The sequence below is a fragment of the Calliopsis andreniformis genome, chromosome 5, assembly GCF_051401765.1.
Source record: "Calliopsis andreniformis isolate RMS-2024a chromosome 5, iyCalAndr_principal, whole genome shotgun sequence".
In the NCBI taxonomy this organism is placed as follows: domain Eukaryota; kingdom Metazoa; phylum Arthropoda; class Insecta; order Hymenoptera; family Andrenidae; genus Calliopsis; species Calliopsis andreniformis.
In genome coordinates this window covers 3,687,120-3,706,089 of record NC_135066.1, presented here as the reverse complement: position 1 = coordinate 3,706,089, position 18,970 = coordinate 3,687,120, and the positions used below count along the sequence as shown (strand labels likewise).

The window sequence follows — 18,970 nt, the reverse complement described above, 5'->3', positions numbered from 1 at the left end:
GCTGCCCTCCTTTCCTCGGCTATACCCTCCACGAATCGCTTCTTCGTGCAAGCTTCCGAACTATTCCGTCCGTGTCTTTCTACAACCTATATCCTATTCGCTGGACTCTTTCTCTCTCGCCCATCCTTAACTGGACCCGTTATTTCTGACTGGTTTCGCGCTACCGAAGTTCAGCTTCTCGAGTGACAGTAGTTCTTGTTCCTCTGCCATGGGGTACGAAACATCAAAGCGTCGTCCTTTCAGCGCCCATCGATAGCTCTGCGCGTGGAGTTGCTGTGATCACGATGTCCATTAGTAGGATGCGCTTATAATAATGAATCCCCGAATTTGATCGGATTTGAAGAGTGGCCATTTCAGTGGGAAAGCTCGGAATGAATCGAACCCCTGTTTCAGCCGAAAATGCGTTCTGCCGCGGAGTCGGCTGGCTAACGAGTATTTCACGATGCATAATACGGTCGGGGATGAGACGCAATAACGTTCGAAATATTTAATCTTTATAATCCGTAAAATGGCGTGTCAACCAGGTGGATGGCGGCGCGAGCGAAAGCACTTTATGATTATCTACATACGTTCCGTCCCGTGTTATCGCGAGGCAGTCCCACTCTGCGACCGACCGACGGCTGGCTGACTATCGTGAAAAATTCCTCGCCTGATTCGCAGATTAAATCGGAACATAATCCGAACGCGTTCCATTTTGCGCGCGAAGTATTAAATATCTCTTCGGGGAGGCTCGCGCTCTATTTCAACGGGTAGACAGAAGCGCAAACACCGGCGCAGGTAATAAACCAAATAAACTTCCGTGACTCGTTCGCTCGCTCGTAATCCCACGAAAGCGACGCGAGCAGGAACTGAGGGGTGGGCTTCCGAGCGGGTTCCGAACCAATTTCCAACTGGATACGCTTCCCGTGTCCACCGAGTGCGATCCTTTTTTGTTTTGCGCCCCGCAAACGCGTGGAAATATAAATTATTTGGGAATTAAGTTAATTAAACGGCCAGCAATGGAGGCGCTGGGGAAAATGAAAGCGGAATAAAAGTCACCCTCGTAACAGTTGCATAAAGGGATGCTATCGTTGTATCGCGCGGTATTGCTATTATTTGTATCAACGTTTCTGGATTATCGATCCTTTGCGCAGCACTTTGCGAAAATTTATTACATCCCTTTGAAGAACGCGTATATTCGTGCTGAAAGAACCTCCTTTTCAGTGCTACACGATTTACATGTTAACGCATCGTCCACGTACACGTCACTCGCTTCGTATCGGTTGTCGCATTTTTCTCTTCCACTTACACGCGATTGCAACTGTCCACACTGGGAACAGCTTCCTCCTTTGCCGAGTACCTATCAAGGGTGTTACGCAAACGACCATCGATTCTCGGCCATTCGGTTCTCGCCCCAAAGTCGGACAAAGGAAGGTTACGATAATAACGTATTAACGCGTGCTTTACGAGCAGGCAATTCCACCCGGAGGCTTATTTGCCCGCATACGAATCGAAGTCCCTAAGCGCTGGGATCCCATCAAACGCGGCTCCGCTGCGATTCTTGCAGCAACTGGGCAGAGTATCGGGTCGATAAAATCCAGCTAGAGGAGTAACTTATTGCCAGGCATATAGCGGGGCAGCGTGTACACAGCGACTAAATATAACTGTATAATACGCGGCTGGCAAAGAGCGTGGATTAACCGGGCTTTGGAAGAATGGAGCTCCATTGCTCTCCCTCGTTTGATCCCCTTCTCGCGAATATGACAATAACGGGCGCGTCAGCGCGGTGCTTGCCAGTTACAAATCGACAGAGCGGAGATTACCGGTGAAACTCGGTGGTTAACGCGAGCCAAGGATTAATCTCGAGCCGAGGAAAATACGTTCGCGGGTAGACAAAGCTCGTCGAAATGAACTTCGACCGCTGAATCACGCGCTAGTAAGTTAATAGCAACGCGAACAGGGCAAAGAGGCAAAGGTCCACTTTCCTGGCTGTTTTTTTTAGATCTTCTGGATCCGTAGTGGGGAGCATAAAGGTGAAATTAAACGAGATCCGGCTGCGAGGCGATTCATCAGCAGGGTTTTTGTAACTTTAGCGTTCAAAGTCGCGAGGCGAGAAGCGAGCCTCGCGAGCTGGGCCAACGGAAATTAGGATTCATTGCGCTGGGTGAATTAAAGTCGAGAAATTTTTAATTTCGTAATATGCAGATTAGCCCTTCCGGGTCTGTGTAATTAATTCCGGGCGCATATTACCCGAGTCTAAGTTTTTGCCGATACCGCCCCTCGACGAACGCCGACGTCTCCACTTTTTTCACCACGACTGAACTTGCCTGTTGATGAAATTTTACGCCTGCCCATGACTGTGTAAATTTCCTTCTCAAATATTTCGTGAACAGCTTCACTTAAACCGCACCCTTTGAGAACTGGACGCAAAGTTATAGCGAGTATCTGTTGCAGGGCATCTTATTGACACCACAATTTAGATAAAATGTAAAAATAAAAGCCTCTGATACGTCTATCTGTCCCAAGAAAATGAATCTACAAAAAGGCCCTCTAATTGGTTTATCTCTCAGAAAATTGTCTGGAGTGTAGAGTCTAAAGGATAACCACTATAATGACTGTAGGTAGTCCAAGAATAAAAGGAACTATCCCCTGTCAACACAGATAATCTCCAGGCTCCGCACTGTCAAGTTCCATGTCGCAGGACTCAAAGTCCAGACTCGAGATTTTCATATCCACCAACGAGGGTCCACTGTCGTCACTGGGAATCCTGGATCCCGTATTCGCCGTGGCGCGATTAGTTTCGAGCGCGTCAGCGCGAGCTGTTTCAACGTAGTTACGTGTGGAGTGCGTAGATAATGCAGACGAAGGCTCTGGTAGAAAGGGCTGTCGCGACAGAGAGGGGGGTGACGACGGCCCGAACAGTCGAGCAAGAAGGGGGCGTTGGTAACACCTTGCGCTGATGCCTCGATACACCTGTAGCGACTAGCACTACCATTCACCCTATCATAAAATCGGAAAGCGACGAGTCGGCCGGGGTTTTTCCCGAAGGTTTGTAGCGAGGAGTTTTCGCCAAGGTTACCCATCTGGGAACCAGATGTATGTAGGCCTGCGTTTCGTGCCAGGTAATTTTTCCGCGCGTATTGAAGGGACATTCCTTGACCGAGACTCGAACCCGCCAGGTCGCTGTCGAGCTATCGCTCAGTTTTTTTTTCTTGTACTTGTTTTTCACGTCGTAGGTTTGACGATTAAAAGAGTGTGGTATATATTTACGGAGTGAATTATTATTTTTGTTACCTACCACCTCAGTGGTGACCCCGACGTGATTCGGAGCCAGGCGTAATCGGGTACTACGTGAATTGTGAACATTGAACTGTGCCGTGTGTGGTAAAACATTATAACGATGCCAGATAATGAAAGTGCTGCTAGTGCTTCTACAGGGCCCGCTCTCGCGCCCCTTGGTGATCGTGTCGGTTTCCGAATACCGGAATTTACTCCGAGTGATCCTGAACTGTGGTTCTGTATACTGGAACGTAATTTCGCGACTGCCGGGATCGTGTCCGACGCTCATAAAGCCAGCTATGTGACGGGTGCCTTAGGACCGCGATATATCGCGGAAGTTCGCGATATCCTTTTGGATCCCCCGAAATCTGGCCTATACGAAGCTCTTAAGACTGAGCTGATTCGACGTCTAAGTGTCTCGCAGGAGCAAAAGGCTCGTAGATTGCTAGAACATGAAGAGATCGGCGATCGGAAGCCGTCACAATTTTTGCGGCATTTGCGTGGCCTGGCCGGAACGTGTGTGTCCGAATCTTTGCTGCGAACTCTTTGGATCGGACGTTTACCGGTGAATGTGCAGGCAATTTTGGTGACGCAGAAGGACACAGCGCTGGATAAAGTTGCTGAGTTGGCGGATGCGATATGCGATACAATCCCAGGCCGTTCTGTGGTCGCCGAAACCGCTCATTCCAGTCAGAGTGAGACACTTACGGAGCGTATGATGCAGCTCATTATCTCACTTCAAGAACAAACGGAAGTCTTGAAGGGCCAAATCGCAGAATTGCGATTCTCCCGTAGGGATAGACCTTTCCGCAACAGCGGCGGTCGAGGACGACGTCGAAGTACATCAAGAAGAAGAACTCCTTCTAGAGATCATGCGTCGAATGGTATGTGCTGGTACCATTACAATTATGCTGATAAGGCGCACCGGTGTATACAGCCGTGTACATACAATCAGGGAAACACTCGGGGCAGTCGTTAATGACGACTAGCGGCTCCTGCCCGACGTTGTGTCGTCTTTTTATCAACGATCGTCAATCAAAGACGCAATTTTTGGTCGATACTGGGGCCGACCTCTGCGTAATTCCCCGCAAGTCTATTCGCGGCCCATGTTCGAAGGCGGCGTACGAGCTCTTTGCGGCGAACGGTACCGCGATTGCGACGTACGGCACGACTACCCTGACGCTAAATTTGGGACTCCGTCGGGATTTTACATGGAGATTTGTGATCGCGGATGTTTCCAGACCAATCATCGGAGCAGATTTTTTGGCCCATTTTGGATTGTTGGTGGACGTGCGAAATCGCTGTTTGATCGACCAGCTCTCTAACATCGCGTCGAAAGGAGCAGCTGTTGGAGCCGAACCCTGTTCCATCAAAACGGTTCATGGTGGATCTGTATACCATGCCCTGCTTAAACGGTTTCCGGAGATAACGAAGCCTGGAGGAATACCTGCGGAGATTAAGCACAGCATTCGCCATCATATCAAGACCACTCCTGGACCTTCCGTTGCCTGCAAGCCACGACGTCTTGCACCGGATAGGCTGAGTATTGCTAGAAAAGAGTTTGAAGTGATGTTGCGACTCGGCATTGCGCGCCCTTCGAAGAGTAACTGGTCTTCTCCGTTACATTTAGTTCCGAAAAAGGGTAGCGATTCTTGGCGACCGTGCGGCGATTATCGCGCGCTTAACGCACGTACGGTACCCGACCGCTATCCTGTCCGTCATATTCACGATTTTGCACAATCGTTGAGAGGGAAACGTATTTTTTCAACTATTGACCTTGTACGCGCTTACAATCAGATACCTGTAGCAACCGAAGACATTCCAAAAACTGCAATTGTCACTCCATTTGGACTATTTGAATTTCTTGTCATGACCTTTGGCTTACGGAACGCCGCACAGACGTTCCAAAGGTTCATGGACGAGGTAGTAAGAGAGTTAGATTTTTGCTATGCCTTCATTGACGATATTTTGGTTGCATCTGAGTCTGAGGAAGAACATTTAAAACATTTAGAGATTTTATTCAATCGTCTCAAGCAGTATAATATCGTGCTTAATCCAAGCAAATGCGTTTTTGGGAAGTCAGAGGTAAAATTCCTTGGCTATATCGTGTCGGATAGCGGGACACGTCCATTAGATGACAAAGTCGAAATAATTAAAAGTTTTCCTGAACCAGAAACAGCGAAACAGTTGCGTCGTTTCTTAGGGATGGTGAACTTTTATAGGCGTTTTATACCGAGAGCGGCGCAGGTTCAGGCCCCCTTGAACGAGCTGTTAGTTTCGAATATTAAGGGTAGCCAACCGGTGGTTTGGACACCGGAGGCACGGGAAGCGTTCCGTCAGTGCAAGGAGAGCTTGTCGCAAGCAGCTTTGTTAGCTTATCCAGAACCCAACGCACAGGTAGAGCTTATTTGCGATGCATCAAATATTATGGTTGGCGCAGCCCTCCACCAGCGTGTCAATAATAGTGTGGAACCTTTAGCCTTCTTTTCAGCCAAACTTTCAGAAACAGAGCAAAATTATTCAACTTTTGATAGAGAGCTATTAGCTATTTATTCCTCTATTAAGCATTTTCGTCATCTTCTTGAAGGCAGAAGCTTTGTAGTGTATACTGACCACAAACCTTTAATTTTTGCATTTAATTGTAAATCGGATAAACATACCCCGAGACAGATACGGCAATTAAGTTATATTAGCCAATTTACTACTGACATTCGTCATGTATCAGGACGCGATAATGTTGTCGCGGATGCGTTGTCTAGGATTGACACGGTGGAAAAAGCCATAAATTTTGAAGCATTGGCAACGTCTCAGGCTACCGACCCAGAATTACAAGCGTTTTTACAAGAATCTTCCGGGTTATCGTTGAAACTGCTGGCGATTCCCGGTTCGAGTACGAAAATATATTGTGATGTGTCGACGGAGTGTGTGCGACCATTCCTTACGGTGCCTTTTCGTCGAACTGCGTTTAACGCGTTGCATGGTCTTTCGCATCCCGGAATTAATTCGACGGTCAAGCTCGTAACGCAGCGCTACGTTTGGCCGTCGATTAAAGCTGATTGTCGAGAATGGACTCGAAGTTGTATTCCATGCCAGCGGTCTAAAATTAATAAACACGTGGCTGCACCTATAGGTTCTTTTACGCAACTTTCGGCGAGGTTCGAACACGTCCACGTGGATATTGTGATTCTACCCGTTTCTGAGGGGTATCGATATTGCCTGACCTGTGTCGATCGTTTCACGCGGTGGCCAGAGGCCATACCTTTGCGCGACCAGGAGGCTGCTACCGTGGCACGAGCATTTTACGAAGCGTGGATTTGCCGTTTTGGAATTCCGTTACGAGTGACTACCGACCAAGGTAGGCAGTTTGAGTCCCACCTTTTCAAAGAATTGAATTCGTTGCTAGGAATGACCCATTGGCACACCACGGCTTACCACCCCGCGGCAAACGGTATGGTCGAACGTTTTCATCGCCAATTTAAAGCCGCTATTAGATGCTATCAACATAGTCGGTGGACGGAGGTCCTTCCGACCATTATGCTGGGCATTCGCTCAGCCTGGAAGGAGGATCTGAAGGCTACTTCAGCGGAATTGGTGTATGGCGAAACCCTACGGTTGCCTGGCGAATTTTTGACACCGTCTGCGATCTCGGATTCAGTAACTTTCGTGAAGGATTTGCGGGAATATTTCCGGAATATCGGTCCTACTGAAGCGTTGTGTCATGGTAGCCCACGGATATTTGTTTACAAAGATTTAGAGAATTGTGATCAGGTTTTTCTTCGTCACGATGCGTCAAGATCAATTTTGCAACAGCCATACGATGGACCGTATCAGGTCATAAGTCGGAATCAAAAGACGTTTACTATTAACATTCGTGGCAAGCATACGGTGGTTTCAATTAACAGATTAAAACCAGCGTATGTAGTTTCCGAAGATATTCCGATACAACCGGACCGTACTCAAATTATACCAGACAGTAATTCCGTACCGTCTGATTTTGCGTCAACGAGCAATACTGCCGGTTCATCAGTTGTAAGAACTTCGTTCCACACCAACACAGTACCAACTGTACCAGCGCCGAATACAGACACAACAGCGCCTTTCACTACGCGATCTGGCAGACGTGTTAGGTTTCCCGATAGGTTACAAGCCGGTTTTCCGTAATTGTTTTAGATTTGTTTTTTTAAGAGTCACTGCTAAAGTTTAATAGATTAGGATAGCTAATTGTTCTTTTCGTAATTACAGTGAATTACTAGTGGGGGGGTGATGTAGCGACTAGCACTACCATTCACCCTATCATAAAATCGGAAAGCGACGAGTCGGCCGGGGTTTTTCCCGAAGGTTTGTAGCGAGGAGTTTTCGCCAAGGTTACCCATCTGGGAACCAGATGTATGTAGGCCTGCGTTTCGTGCCAGGTAATTTTTCCGCGCGTATTGAAGGGACATTCCTTGACCGAGACTCGAACCCGCCAGGTCGCTGTCGAGCTATCGCTCAGTTTTTTTTTCTTGTACTTGTTTTTCACGTCGTAGGTTTGACGATTAAAAGAGTGTGGTATATATTTACGGAGTGAATTATTATTTTTGTTACCTACCACCTCACACCATAAATTATTATACTTGTATTGTACGTCGTCCGAGCGACCCCTCGCCCCTGGAAAGCTTCCCTCCGCGGAGGGGCTCGTGCACGCGTCTGCCCCGCGATTCTATCTCGTGGTTCGCGAGCACAGGCTGCGGCATCGGGGAAACTGCGCCGTTTTGTTTTTGCCCGACGATTTATTGCCGCGCAGTGAACGCTCCCTGAAACTGATCGCGGTTACGTGCCAGCTCGACGACATTACGCCCGGCTCACCCTTTTTGCTTCTTTCCCCCGCGACCTGCAGCGGGGATAATTGCCGGATTAAACGGTGACGCGCAGCGATTCGACGGAATTCCTGAAGCCTGGAACGACGGCGGTTGGATGATCGTAAATCGACGACGAACGCAGAGATCGACTGGGTACCTGTGTAAACGAGACTTTCTGTTGCTTACCGCTCGAGAGGCTTCTAGGAGAAGTCTCCAGGCGAATGTCGAGTTCAGGAAGTGAAGGTGATTTCTCGATGTCTCGGATATCTCCTCTCAGAATTTAGCTATTCCTCCCGTCGCCAGCCGCGACGTCTGACTTCTTCCCTCTTTCGAATCCTTCTTATAGAGCGAGGCGGGGTGCCTACCTCGCAGCTTCGACGTCAATGCCACGTACCGACCCGCTGCGCGTCGTCCTCTCGCTACCGCGGCTACGCGACTTTGGTATTACAGCCTGGGCTCCCTCTCCTCGGGCCGTCTCTCCATTCAACGCAGCTAATATTTTGATCCGAGATACGTGCTTGGTAATTCCTTCCGCTGAAAGAGCCGGTACTTCTGCGAGAATCAGGAAACCCCGGTCGAGCCGCAGTACGAACTTGATTTTATTTAAATTTTAAATCCGAGATCTTGGCGGGCTGAATAGACACGAGACGGGGAGGGGGAACGGAAAGGTCGATCATCGAGGTAGCAGGGAAGAGACGGGGCGAAGGGGGAAGAGCACGAGCATGTAAATTCGTTCCGTGGGATACACTTAGCTCGTTCGTACTAACGAAATCTTCCGGACGAGTCATATTTCGAGACGGTCTCCGTTGCTGACTTTCCAGCGGAAACCCGCGCCGGTTCAGCGAATTTTAAGGACGATCGATCAACGTCCTGCCAGGTGGAAAAGTGCTCGCGTGCCAGAGGAGTCTCTTCGTGACGAAGCTAATAGCGTCTCGCGAGCCGCCGCTGGAAACCGGACGAAGAAATTGCCGAAAAACAACCCTCGACCGTTCTCACTCGTCTCTAAGTGCCGCTCTCCTCGAGGAAAACGCGAAAACATTCATTAACGTGTTCGACGAGTATTTGCCGAGTATTTGCCGAGTTCGATGCCCGTTCCGCCCGGACACGAGGTTTCCACAGCACCGTAAAACTACCGTCTTTAACCTGTCTCCGCTGCTTCTGTGAATTTCCCGCTCTCCAGCTTTTTATCAGCCCTCGGCGCCTTCTCGCAAACTTACTCGCCACGCTGTAGCTCCCGCAAATCGTTCCTAGAGGACTCGGAAACGCGCAGGAAACTTTGGAATTTGTTGCAAGTGGCTGCGTTTAATTTTACGCGGATTCCTTGCCGAGAAATTGTCGCACTCTTTTTAACTGATTCAGTGCTAAGGATTCTGGCTAAGGAATAGTTACTTCTTCGCTGAATTTCAACGGTCTCTCTAGAATTACTTAATCCTACGAAAACTAGGCAACAGCAGTGATAACTCCCTTAGGCAATAATAAAATAGGCAGGCATTGGGGTTGGATAGTCTCGTAGAAGCTGAAGGCGGTGCAGCAAAAAAGGGGGGTAATAAACGGCAGGATGTCTTGGCAGGTCCCTTTCATCCGAAGATCTCATATCCCTTTGCTGAAAAGTTGCTCGCATCGCGCGCACCCTAACCATGGCGGGGGAGGGAAGAAAATTAGGCAGAGTCGTCGCTCACCCTCTCGATGATGCCGGCGTTTCCTCAAAGAGGAGACTAGCGTGAGACGGCGCGGAAGGGAGACACGTCTGATAATCCTCTGGCAGAGGACTGTCGCATAAGTTCCCGCAGGAAGTCACTCTGTTTACCATTCTAAAGACGTCTTTAATATATAACGGGCAATTTTCCTCGCTCTATGCCCGTAAACTTCTTTGAGAAATTGGATGTTCCGAAGAGGGTGGCAGACGTCTCTCCCTGCCATCACCCTCCGCCGCGGCGTCTCTCTCGATTTCACGGGAACCTGTACGATGAAAGGGGATAGCTGAGAACGGAGACGGTCTTAAGAAGATGACGAGCGGTGCGGGAGTGGTTGGCTGAAAAACAGGAACTCCGATTCCAACGAGCCGCTGCCTCCTTGGACTTAATAATCCTCGCATAATCCGCGGAGCTTCCAGACGCTCCGGCGATTTCGTATATTGTGGAAGAGAATCTCTCGCTGGCATCCGCTTTACCTGCCCCTAGAGTCGTTTTAATATCTGACCTCGTTGCGACTATGCTCCAACTTTTCGGCCTCGTTGCCTCCTGTTTACTCCCCCGATTCTCTCGGTCTCCCACCGTCGAGTCGTCGGCCCCTAGCAGTAAGAAAACGAATAGCGCATCATTAGCCTCTGTCTGAGATGGCAGCTCTGTTTACCATGAAAATCGGCCTTGCTGTCTGTTTTTACTGTCGCAATCTTGGATTGCACTTTCTTCACGGCCCATCGTGTCGTTTCGTGCTTTGCTTTTTCGCGCGACAGTCTCGGTGTGCCTTACTCCTCGAGGAATATCTGGTCCAAGTTGATGGAAAACTCGCTCCATAAAACATGTGAGAGTTACGGGCACTCCGGAGTCGGCGGAAAGTGTATTCTGCCGTCATACGTCCGACGTAGGTGTCACAGATGACGGAAACGTCATCGTAATGCTGCGTCGAGGCGTTTGGATATCGACCGCCTCCTTCCTGCCATTGTCGTTACAGTTACCGTGAGATATCGTCGCGAGCTCTAGCTCCCAGGCATTGTTTCACGAAAGAAGACAGTGGAAATGTCGTGGGGACTGTCGGTGGCCGACTATGCTGCTCACCTACCTACGTTCACCGAATTTCTTCCGTTTCGAGTCGATGGATCCTCGAATGGCCCATTCTCGACGACCAACGACCTTTTCGAAGCGAGCACATTGTTACAAAGACCTACGCGTGAAGCTATACAGAATAGAGAATATGGTAATAGAAAGCAGCAGAGTTGATGAAAGAATCATGCAGAGTGACGTGCACTGGAGGTGTGCGGGGAGAATTTAACGAGGCCATTTTATTGAAGCACCTCCCAGAAAGTGGCGCGTTTGGGAGCGCTCTTCCTGCATAGTTTGCATACTTTCGACACTTTTCCTGTCGATCCCCTACGCCAGATACCTGAGACACCAGACAGGAGACGTGCCACAGCCTCATTAAGGACCCTTTGGAACGCACGTAAAACAAACGATATTATCGTACGAGAGACATCGATACCTTCGGTTCCAGACGCGCGAATTCTTGAACGAACCACGGCAAGACCAAAGTCCAAAGAAGGGTGCAAATATTCCCGCGGTATTCAAACTTTTCGTAATTGTTCACGGGAGAGAATTATGCTGTAATGTATTGCGCTTTAATCAGGTTCGACGTGGAGCTGCAGCGAGTCATATACAGTGCAGCATAGCCCGAGGCGAAGCAGCTGCCAGGAGGATCTTTAGACTCATCAGGAATGCATTACACGAGTCAATCAACCGATCCTCGCGATCTTCCTAGTGTTCGGAACGAGATTACGTAGTTCTCAACGGCGTCTTAACAGGCCCGCGGATTCGTAATTGACGCGGCACGAAAGCTCGTTTTCCTTCACGCTCATCGCGAACAATTCTCCGATCGCAGGAACGCGATTAACGGTCGATCAGAATTTTCCGCAGCCCGATAGAGTTTCGCGAAAGTTCGAATCGTGTTAGCTCGGCCTGTTATAAATTCAATCGCTCGGCTGCTCGACTTCGCTTGCAAGAGCAAGCTTGCGAGAGCATGCACCGCACAATACTCTGGGATGTTGTTGAATTAATCTCGATCTTTGGTCCAGTGGCTCGCGCGAACCTGACGAAATGATTCCACGCCTCGAGGGACGTGCCTTCGTTGGCCATTTCTCGAACATTTCGGGAAGAGGGAGGGGGTTTCGAAATCAACGACGAGATCTTTGTGGTCAGTGAGCCACGTCAGTGGCTCGACATAATTCAACGAGGACTCCTCCCTTCTGGTCTCTTTATCCACGGAGATCATCGAGCTAAGCCCGGGCCCGATTGTGTTTTCCGGTATTACCAACAAATACGATCCGATAAATCATCTCGTGAATCGCCGATGTGGCCAGGCCACGGCAGGCTTCTATTGTTGCGGGTCCGTGGCTTTGTACAAATTCTTCTCTTTGGCATCTGCCCGACATCTCGCGCGCCCTTGTGACCAAGGATGCGAGGACTGAGTCTCTTTCTCCCCTCATCTTTCACTACTTTGCCATGCCATCTTACTGTACGACGTCGTCATCATACAGCATTGACAGGCACCTTTAGCTATTATTAATAATATTCTTTTATTTCTGGGTGTCCTACGCTGCCTTTCAGCCTTCTCTCATTTTCCTCCACTCTCCCTCTTACTGCCCCATTTTCTACGTTCATCTCGAGCTCCCTTCTTTTCACCCCTACGAACCTTCAGACGCGAATTATTGCTAAGTAACGCTGGCGAGGAGTCCAGTCTTTTTATTACTCCCTCGGATGATAATGTCTCTGTCATCCCCCGGGATAATTTATCGAGACCTCGGACCAAAGTGGGGTGTGGCGAGCTCCTCCCGTGCCTTCGCGTGAATTTATCGACGGGTGTCCTTATAAAACAGCCGGCCGGTGAACCGCAAGGGTCAAAGGAACACGTGCGTTGCGTCATCGGTTGCCTCGCGTCGCTATTTACAGGATTCGGGGAGGAACCTCGGCCTGGCTCTCTTTTATACTCGCCCTTCTGGCATTCAAGGGCAGGACTCCGAAAGTGAGATTCGAAGCTCGTTTCCGCAGAACTCGTGAATTCGAAGCTGGCTAGCGGCTCCACGTGACACTGTGACCTCAGAATTTTGTGGGAGCGTAACTCGAGGAACTGGTCTGGCCCGTGTTCGAACTTTCCGCGAAAACCCGAGCGAATAAACACGACGGCGGAGAATCGGCATTCGAGCTCGCTGTTAACATGCACTCGCCACGTGGCGCGTTCCGTAACAGGATTCCCGACGCTCCTGAAGGCGGAGGATTTTCTCGAGTTTCAGAACCCACCCACCTCCCTTCCCCCGGCTGTCGTCGTTCCTCGGGGATTTCAGGGCAGGTGGCAGCCACCGAAGTCTCAGACGAGACCCACGCTCCAGGAAACGTCACGGGACGTTTTCCTCGAGACGACTTCCTCGGTAACATGTGGTTGTCGTAAAGCGACGATCATCCCTCAGGAAACGGGCTGGATAAACGCGTTGAACGCGTTGCAGCCTCGCTAACAGACGGTGGTTTCGTTAATTTAATTATCCTAGCCGAAGTTCGCGAGGAAGTTCGTTAAAAAGTTTCAGATGAAATTGTGACAGACATTCGCGTTTGAAACTATGGCGAGACGGAGGGAAGTCGTGCCAAGATGAGATTTGGAATCAGGTGTTGATACTTCAAGGATTTTATTTCTCATCTCTCCCTCGAATTCAATCTATAATTGTGTTCTCCGGTGTACAGTATCTCATTGCCAGTTGTTTTCCAATTCAATTGCAGAGATTAAACTCTTTACTGAATTTGAACGTACTTTTGGAAGTCAGTGTACGTAAAATCGTTTGCAAACTTCACACGTCATCAATTTGCTGAAAATCCAACTGAATCTTTATGGTACAACTGTATCGGGCGATCGAGCGCGCGAAAGGTCGAAAAATGGCAGCGAATACAATCACAGCGAGATTTTTGTCGGGCTAATAACAAAGGTTACTGGATAAAAAGTGCAGCGCGTGACGGTAGCCGAGTCCTCGGTCGCGTGAAATAATACAGCCGATGGAACGCTCGTTTTCCGCCGTGCCCGATAAAAGGTTAGATCAAATGCAGAGGCTCGAATTAAAAGCGACGCTGTGTGCGTCCGCTCTTTATTATCCACCTCCTAGCTGTGATTTTACGCGGCTGGCCGATTCACTACCTCCCTCAACCCTTCGAATTAGCCTCTGGTAACCTTTTGTGATCACCGGCGCACGCAGACATCGCCATTCGGTCGCTGTATGGATTTCACATTTTCTCACCGGGTATATTAATAAAATATGGCTTCATTGAATCGATTATCTTGTTCCTGCGAGCACACTGCCCCGCCGCGCGTATATCAATCCTATCCGATAAAGCATTGCTGCACGGTTTTGCCCGTTGCCAAACGAACGGCTCTCGTGTTTGCCCACGTCGCAGGCCATTTTAAAGCCTGCTCCTATAAAATAACGAGGGTTGTGAAATTAAATCTTTGATCTCTGTCTGCTCGATAACGCGGCAAACTTAATCACACCTAGGTTCGTTTGCGTTGTAATCCTGTTTCGTCTTACTATGGTGTACGTATATTTAATTAAAGTGATGTTAATTGCGAAAATTATACAGGGGGTTATAAGAGTACGAGACACATTTGATTTACCATTTTAAAAAACATGAAATAAGTAATAACCAAAAAATATACGATTTATCAAATAGATTTTTCAGTGTTTGAACATGCATATTGATTTAAAAAAATGTCCCATATGTCTTTACTATACCAGGTTGTATAATTTGACACATTCGTACCCTCGTATTCCCTCGACGCATGTTTGCTCTGAACTAATACCTCGATACATTATTCTACTAGCATAATTCCATCGTTCACGCAACGATTTCAAAGTTAGATCAACTTCAATTTCCTCTGATGGATTTGATCTTGCAGAAGCAAACGGAATACGTTTTCGCCGGCGTTTCAAGGTGGCGCATCCACGCAATAATCGAGAAGCGGCGATAGGGAAATTGATTCGTTTATAAGAGCCCAGAGGCTTTGTTTTAATAGAATGCGGCGGCTAATTGCACACGGATTTTAGGTAGAGCGTACAGCGAGGCATTGTTGGTGCGAGCACGTGAGGAGAGTGGGAGGAGGGTGGAGAACGGAAGCGGAGTTTCAGAGGCCCCGTCGGGAAAGTTCGCTGCAATCGTCTCTGTTTCGTTAAATTAAACGTTTATTAGTTTTCTCTTAAGCGGAACGTAAATTCCGCCGGTTATCGTTTGGCTTCGAACGCGCTAATCCGAACGGGGCAACGCAATGCACGGCAACTATTCCGGAATTTTCAGGGAGGCTTCCTTTAATCTTCCGTTTCATTCGTCCTCGAAAATCGTTCCATCGAACGGCCGCCCTCTGCTCGGATCCATTTTCGATATATCGGCGCTTTAATAACCTCGACCGTCTGCCAGAATGCGAAGAAGTTTCTGCGCGTAAACGTCTGCCCGTGGAAATGTATTCGGTTTCAAAAACAATTCTCCCTGGCGCTGTTCTCGCGAGACTTCAGTCTGAAAAAATAACACAATGACTCTGGAGAGGCCTGCCTCTCCTCTGCCCATATGCACCGTGGAGTTTCCAGCACATGCCTTTCCCAGCACGTGGCAGCCAAAGGTTTTTCGACATTTCCTCTCGCCACGATCTGGACCACGTGTTCCAGGACTCAACGAGGAAATTAACGACTATTAGCGTTTCCTGGAGTGCCTTCAACACCGTTGAATTACGAGCTTGACAATTCGGCTATAAATCAGAGATAGTGCTCCGGAAGGTGGCCGAATTCCTCTGCACTTGGAACTTCAAAAGCCTTTTATATTTCAATTGAATTTGATATCATTTGAATCTGAATATTTAAATTCAATCTGAGAGTATATGAATTTAAATATTTAAATTGAATATGACGTTATTTGAATATGAATATTTAAACTGAATCCGACACTATTAGCTTGTGACATGACCCATTTCACCTGCAGAAGAATAATAACTCTTCATGTTTTTTTTTCAGGTGCTTCTAACGATGATTGGCCCGACTATTTTTAAGTAAACCGTCAAGCGACATCAGAGGCTCCCTGCTTTCAGACAAAATTTATGACAGGATCTGGCATGTATACAATAACGCGCCGGAAATCTACGAGCTCCAGTAGCTAAGGACCTTTCCCTTCGCTACCACTGGGAAAGTCGCGACGCGTCGTTTATGAGCCTCTGCTGTAAATAGTCCCTCATCCGTCGTAACCTTGTTCGTTTCGTTCCGCAATCCTAAATCACTTTTAGCCGAGCAGAGCTACCGAGTCTATTGCAGTCAGTGTCACGACACTGAACGGTGATTACGAGCTGCACGATTGTTGTGTGAACAAAGCCTGACGTGTTCTTGAAGAAACAGCAGGATGAACCAGTACCCCCTGTGGACAGAGATATCCGTCTTGGGATCCGGTCACCAAAGCCTTAGCGCTTCGATTCAGCAGCGGTGAGTTCACTTCCGTTACATTGTTAAAAATTTATCGTATCTTACTCTCGATTGGTACAGTGGGATGGTTCAATTTATTATTCAATATGCAATATTTGCATGGATAATTTCGAGACCTTAAATTGAAAAATCATGGCAATTTTCGTATAGTATTATTATTAATGATATTTTTTAGTAGAATTGTGATACTCTCACCGTAACACCTGAGGGTCAAAGTAGTTTATTAAGTACCTATTTCGTGTCGAAGCGAAATTCTGGCGCGAAGAAATTAGTCTCGAGGCCCCCCAAACGCGTGGATAATAGAATGAAAGCGAGACGGAGTGTCGACAGGTTCCAGAGTCGAGCTACGGCTCAATCGGCACCCCCGCGGTTAAGGACTCCCCTTTGAAGATTCTATACCCATTACTCCGTTACGCTCAAATCGTTCGCTCTCCAAAGAAGCACGTTATCGGTTTCGCTTCCTGAAAACTCTCCTAGACAATACAGAATGCAGTTCAGTGACGCGGCTTAGATGGATTCGTGAGCGGCTTTTTCCTCGACGCTACCGCTTTCCTGAAACGAGTTTTCGTTCCGCTTTCCACGCTGGGAAAAGGAGGAGCGAAACGAAACGGGGTTCGGCTGGTTGCATAAGTGCGCGGAAAACGACAGGGTTGATTGAAGCGTTCGGTTACCATGTCACGCTCCAAGCCCTCTCGTCATTCAATAAACAAATACACCGTGGCCGTAGATAAGGGCAATAATTGGCAGATCCCCCGACACGGTTATCGTTCGCGAGCGTGCGCTATCATAGGTCGATCGTTGCAAAAGTTACTTTTAAGTATCTCATCGGCGCTGTTTACGGGGCGAGCGAGCCCGCACCTATCGCTTCCGGTCGCGAGCGTAAACCGACGAGGCGTTAACGCAAATTACTGGAACGCTCTCACCGGTGAACGATCGGCCCCGCCAAATGAGAGCCGAGCCCCTGAAAAAGAGGGAGCGTAGGATGAGCGGCGGGGTTGTTTGTCGGCAACGAACAGGCGAGAACAGGGTAGTTTCGAGTGACGACCGTCTCGTTTGTTCCTCGATCGATCCTCGAGCCTGGAACTTTAGGGCCATCCTTGTAATCACCCAGTTTAGACGCTCTTTCTTTCTGGGAACGAAACCACGAAACAGACCACGTAATAACGCACGCTTAAATGACCAGTTCATTTAAAAGATGAGAAGATATTTTATTATTTCGACCCGTTTTAAGCAGCAGGAATCCCACCGTTGTAAAAAATTCGACAGGTCCAATTGTTCGAATTTCGAGCCAATAACGATCTTGGTTCTTGCTTATTAACACCTCACTCGCATCTTCCACGAACTTTTTCGGGCCCGTTTTCCCGCGGGCCCCGCCTCCAACCTAACTTATTAAACGATCTCGCTCGAGGTTTGTTAATGGCTGTTAAAAAAAGTACGCCATAAAGTCGACACTTACACCTGCAAACCTATGGCAGAGAGGCTCGTTTCTTTCGGTGCCACAAGATTATTAGAGAATGATTTTACGAGAGCCCACTGCCCACAGGCCCGAAGGTACGACCAAGGGTAACTGGAGTCCCACCCTCATGGCCGGGCACTTTGCCTATGGGCTGATCTCTGAATTCATGATTTACAACGGTGCCTCCTCGCGAGCCATTAACGGCCAGACGATTGGTTTACAGCAAAACGTCGTAACAAATAGCGCAGAGAGTGTTAAGTTAGATTCAAATTTAGATCGCAATTTGTCGTAACAAGACTCGTGCTCTAGCTATTACCGACTAATTATGGGAGTCGGACTTTCAGAGGAAATCAAGTGTGGGAAAGTTTGGTCTTTCTTTCAATCAAAGTGTGTCTGTGCTGCATGGTGAATTATTTTCATACAACGTGATGTTTTCCTTTGTCTCTCGTTTTTCAATCCTCATTTTTTAGGAGTCTGCCAAGTTTCCTAGTCCTATTTTGCATCGAGGATTAGCTCACCATGACTTGGCGTATTAATCATTGTTGCCTCGTGCCAGGTCCCATTCCCTCCTTCTGGTGCTGCCTAGCAAATCGCGCATAATGATGATCGAAGACAAGCCCTCGCGGATTAGCGAATTAGGCTGTTGGTCGTGCAACCGAAGATCCTGGTTCACCGATTGAGATCACGGTTATGCGCTGCTTTGACCGACTTCCTGGCCCTCCTGAGCCAGGAGATTAATGAATATCGGGGGAGCCTCGGTTTATTAGCGGGGACGGATAACGACATGTACTAGAGATTAAACGACACGTGCGACGAGGAAACAGGGCCATGTCAAACGTGGCTCGAATTGTGTTCTTTCATAACTCGGATCGTAATTTAATTAACATGCAGAAATTCGTGTGGTAATCAACTGCAGTCCGTAAAGTGCTTTAGTTAATCGAAGTTCCGCTATACTTGTGTAAATACCTAGTGTGGCTCCTAGATTTTTTGGAAATCCTCCTAGAAGTATTTTTAGGGGAAAACACCACCTTCACTTTTATACCTCTTATGCAAGTACATAAGGGACTGCAGTAAAATTCAATTCAGGGACAAAAAAGTAGAGGCTTTGCTCTTTACAATGAGTCCAGGCTCACTGCTGTACGATTTTTTTTCATAAACTAACAGCAGCTCAAAGATCAGTAATTTTTTCGATATCTAGATCCTGATAGCGGA

General features: G+C 48.2%; 1 protein-coding gene across 1 annotated transcript; it reads left to right on the top strand.

Moving 5' to 3' along the window:
* The first annotated feature begins 3,379 nt into the window (after positions 1-3,379).
* LOC143179571 (uncharacterized) lies at positions 3,380-4,237 on the top strand. Its single transcript, XM_076378865.1, has one exon. The coding sequence runs from the start codon at positions 3,380-3,382 to the stop codon at positions 4,235-4,237; it is 858 nt and encodes a 285-aa protein (XP_076234980.1).
* The last annotated feature ends 14,733 nt before the right edge of the window (positions 4,238-18,970 follow it).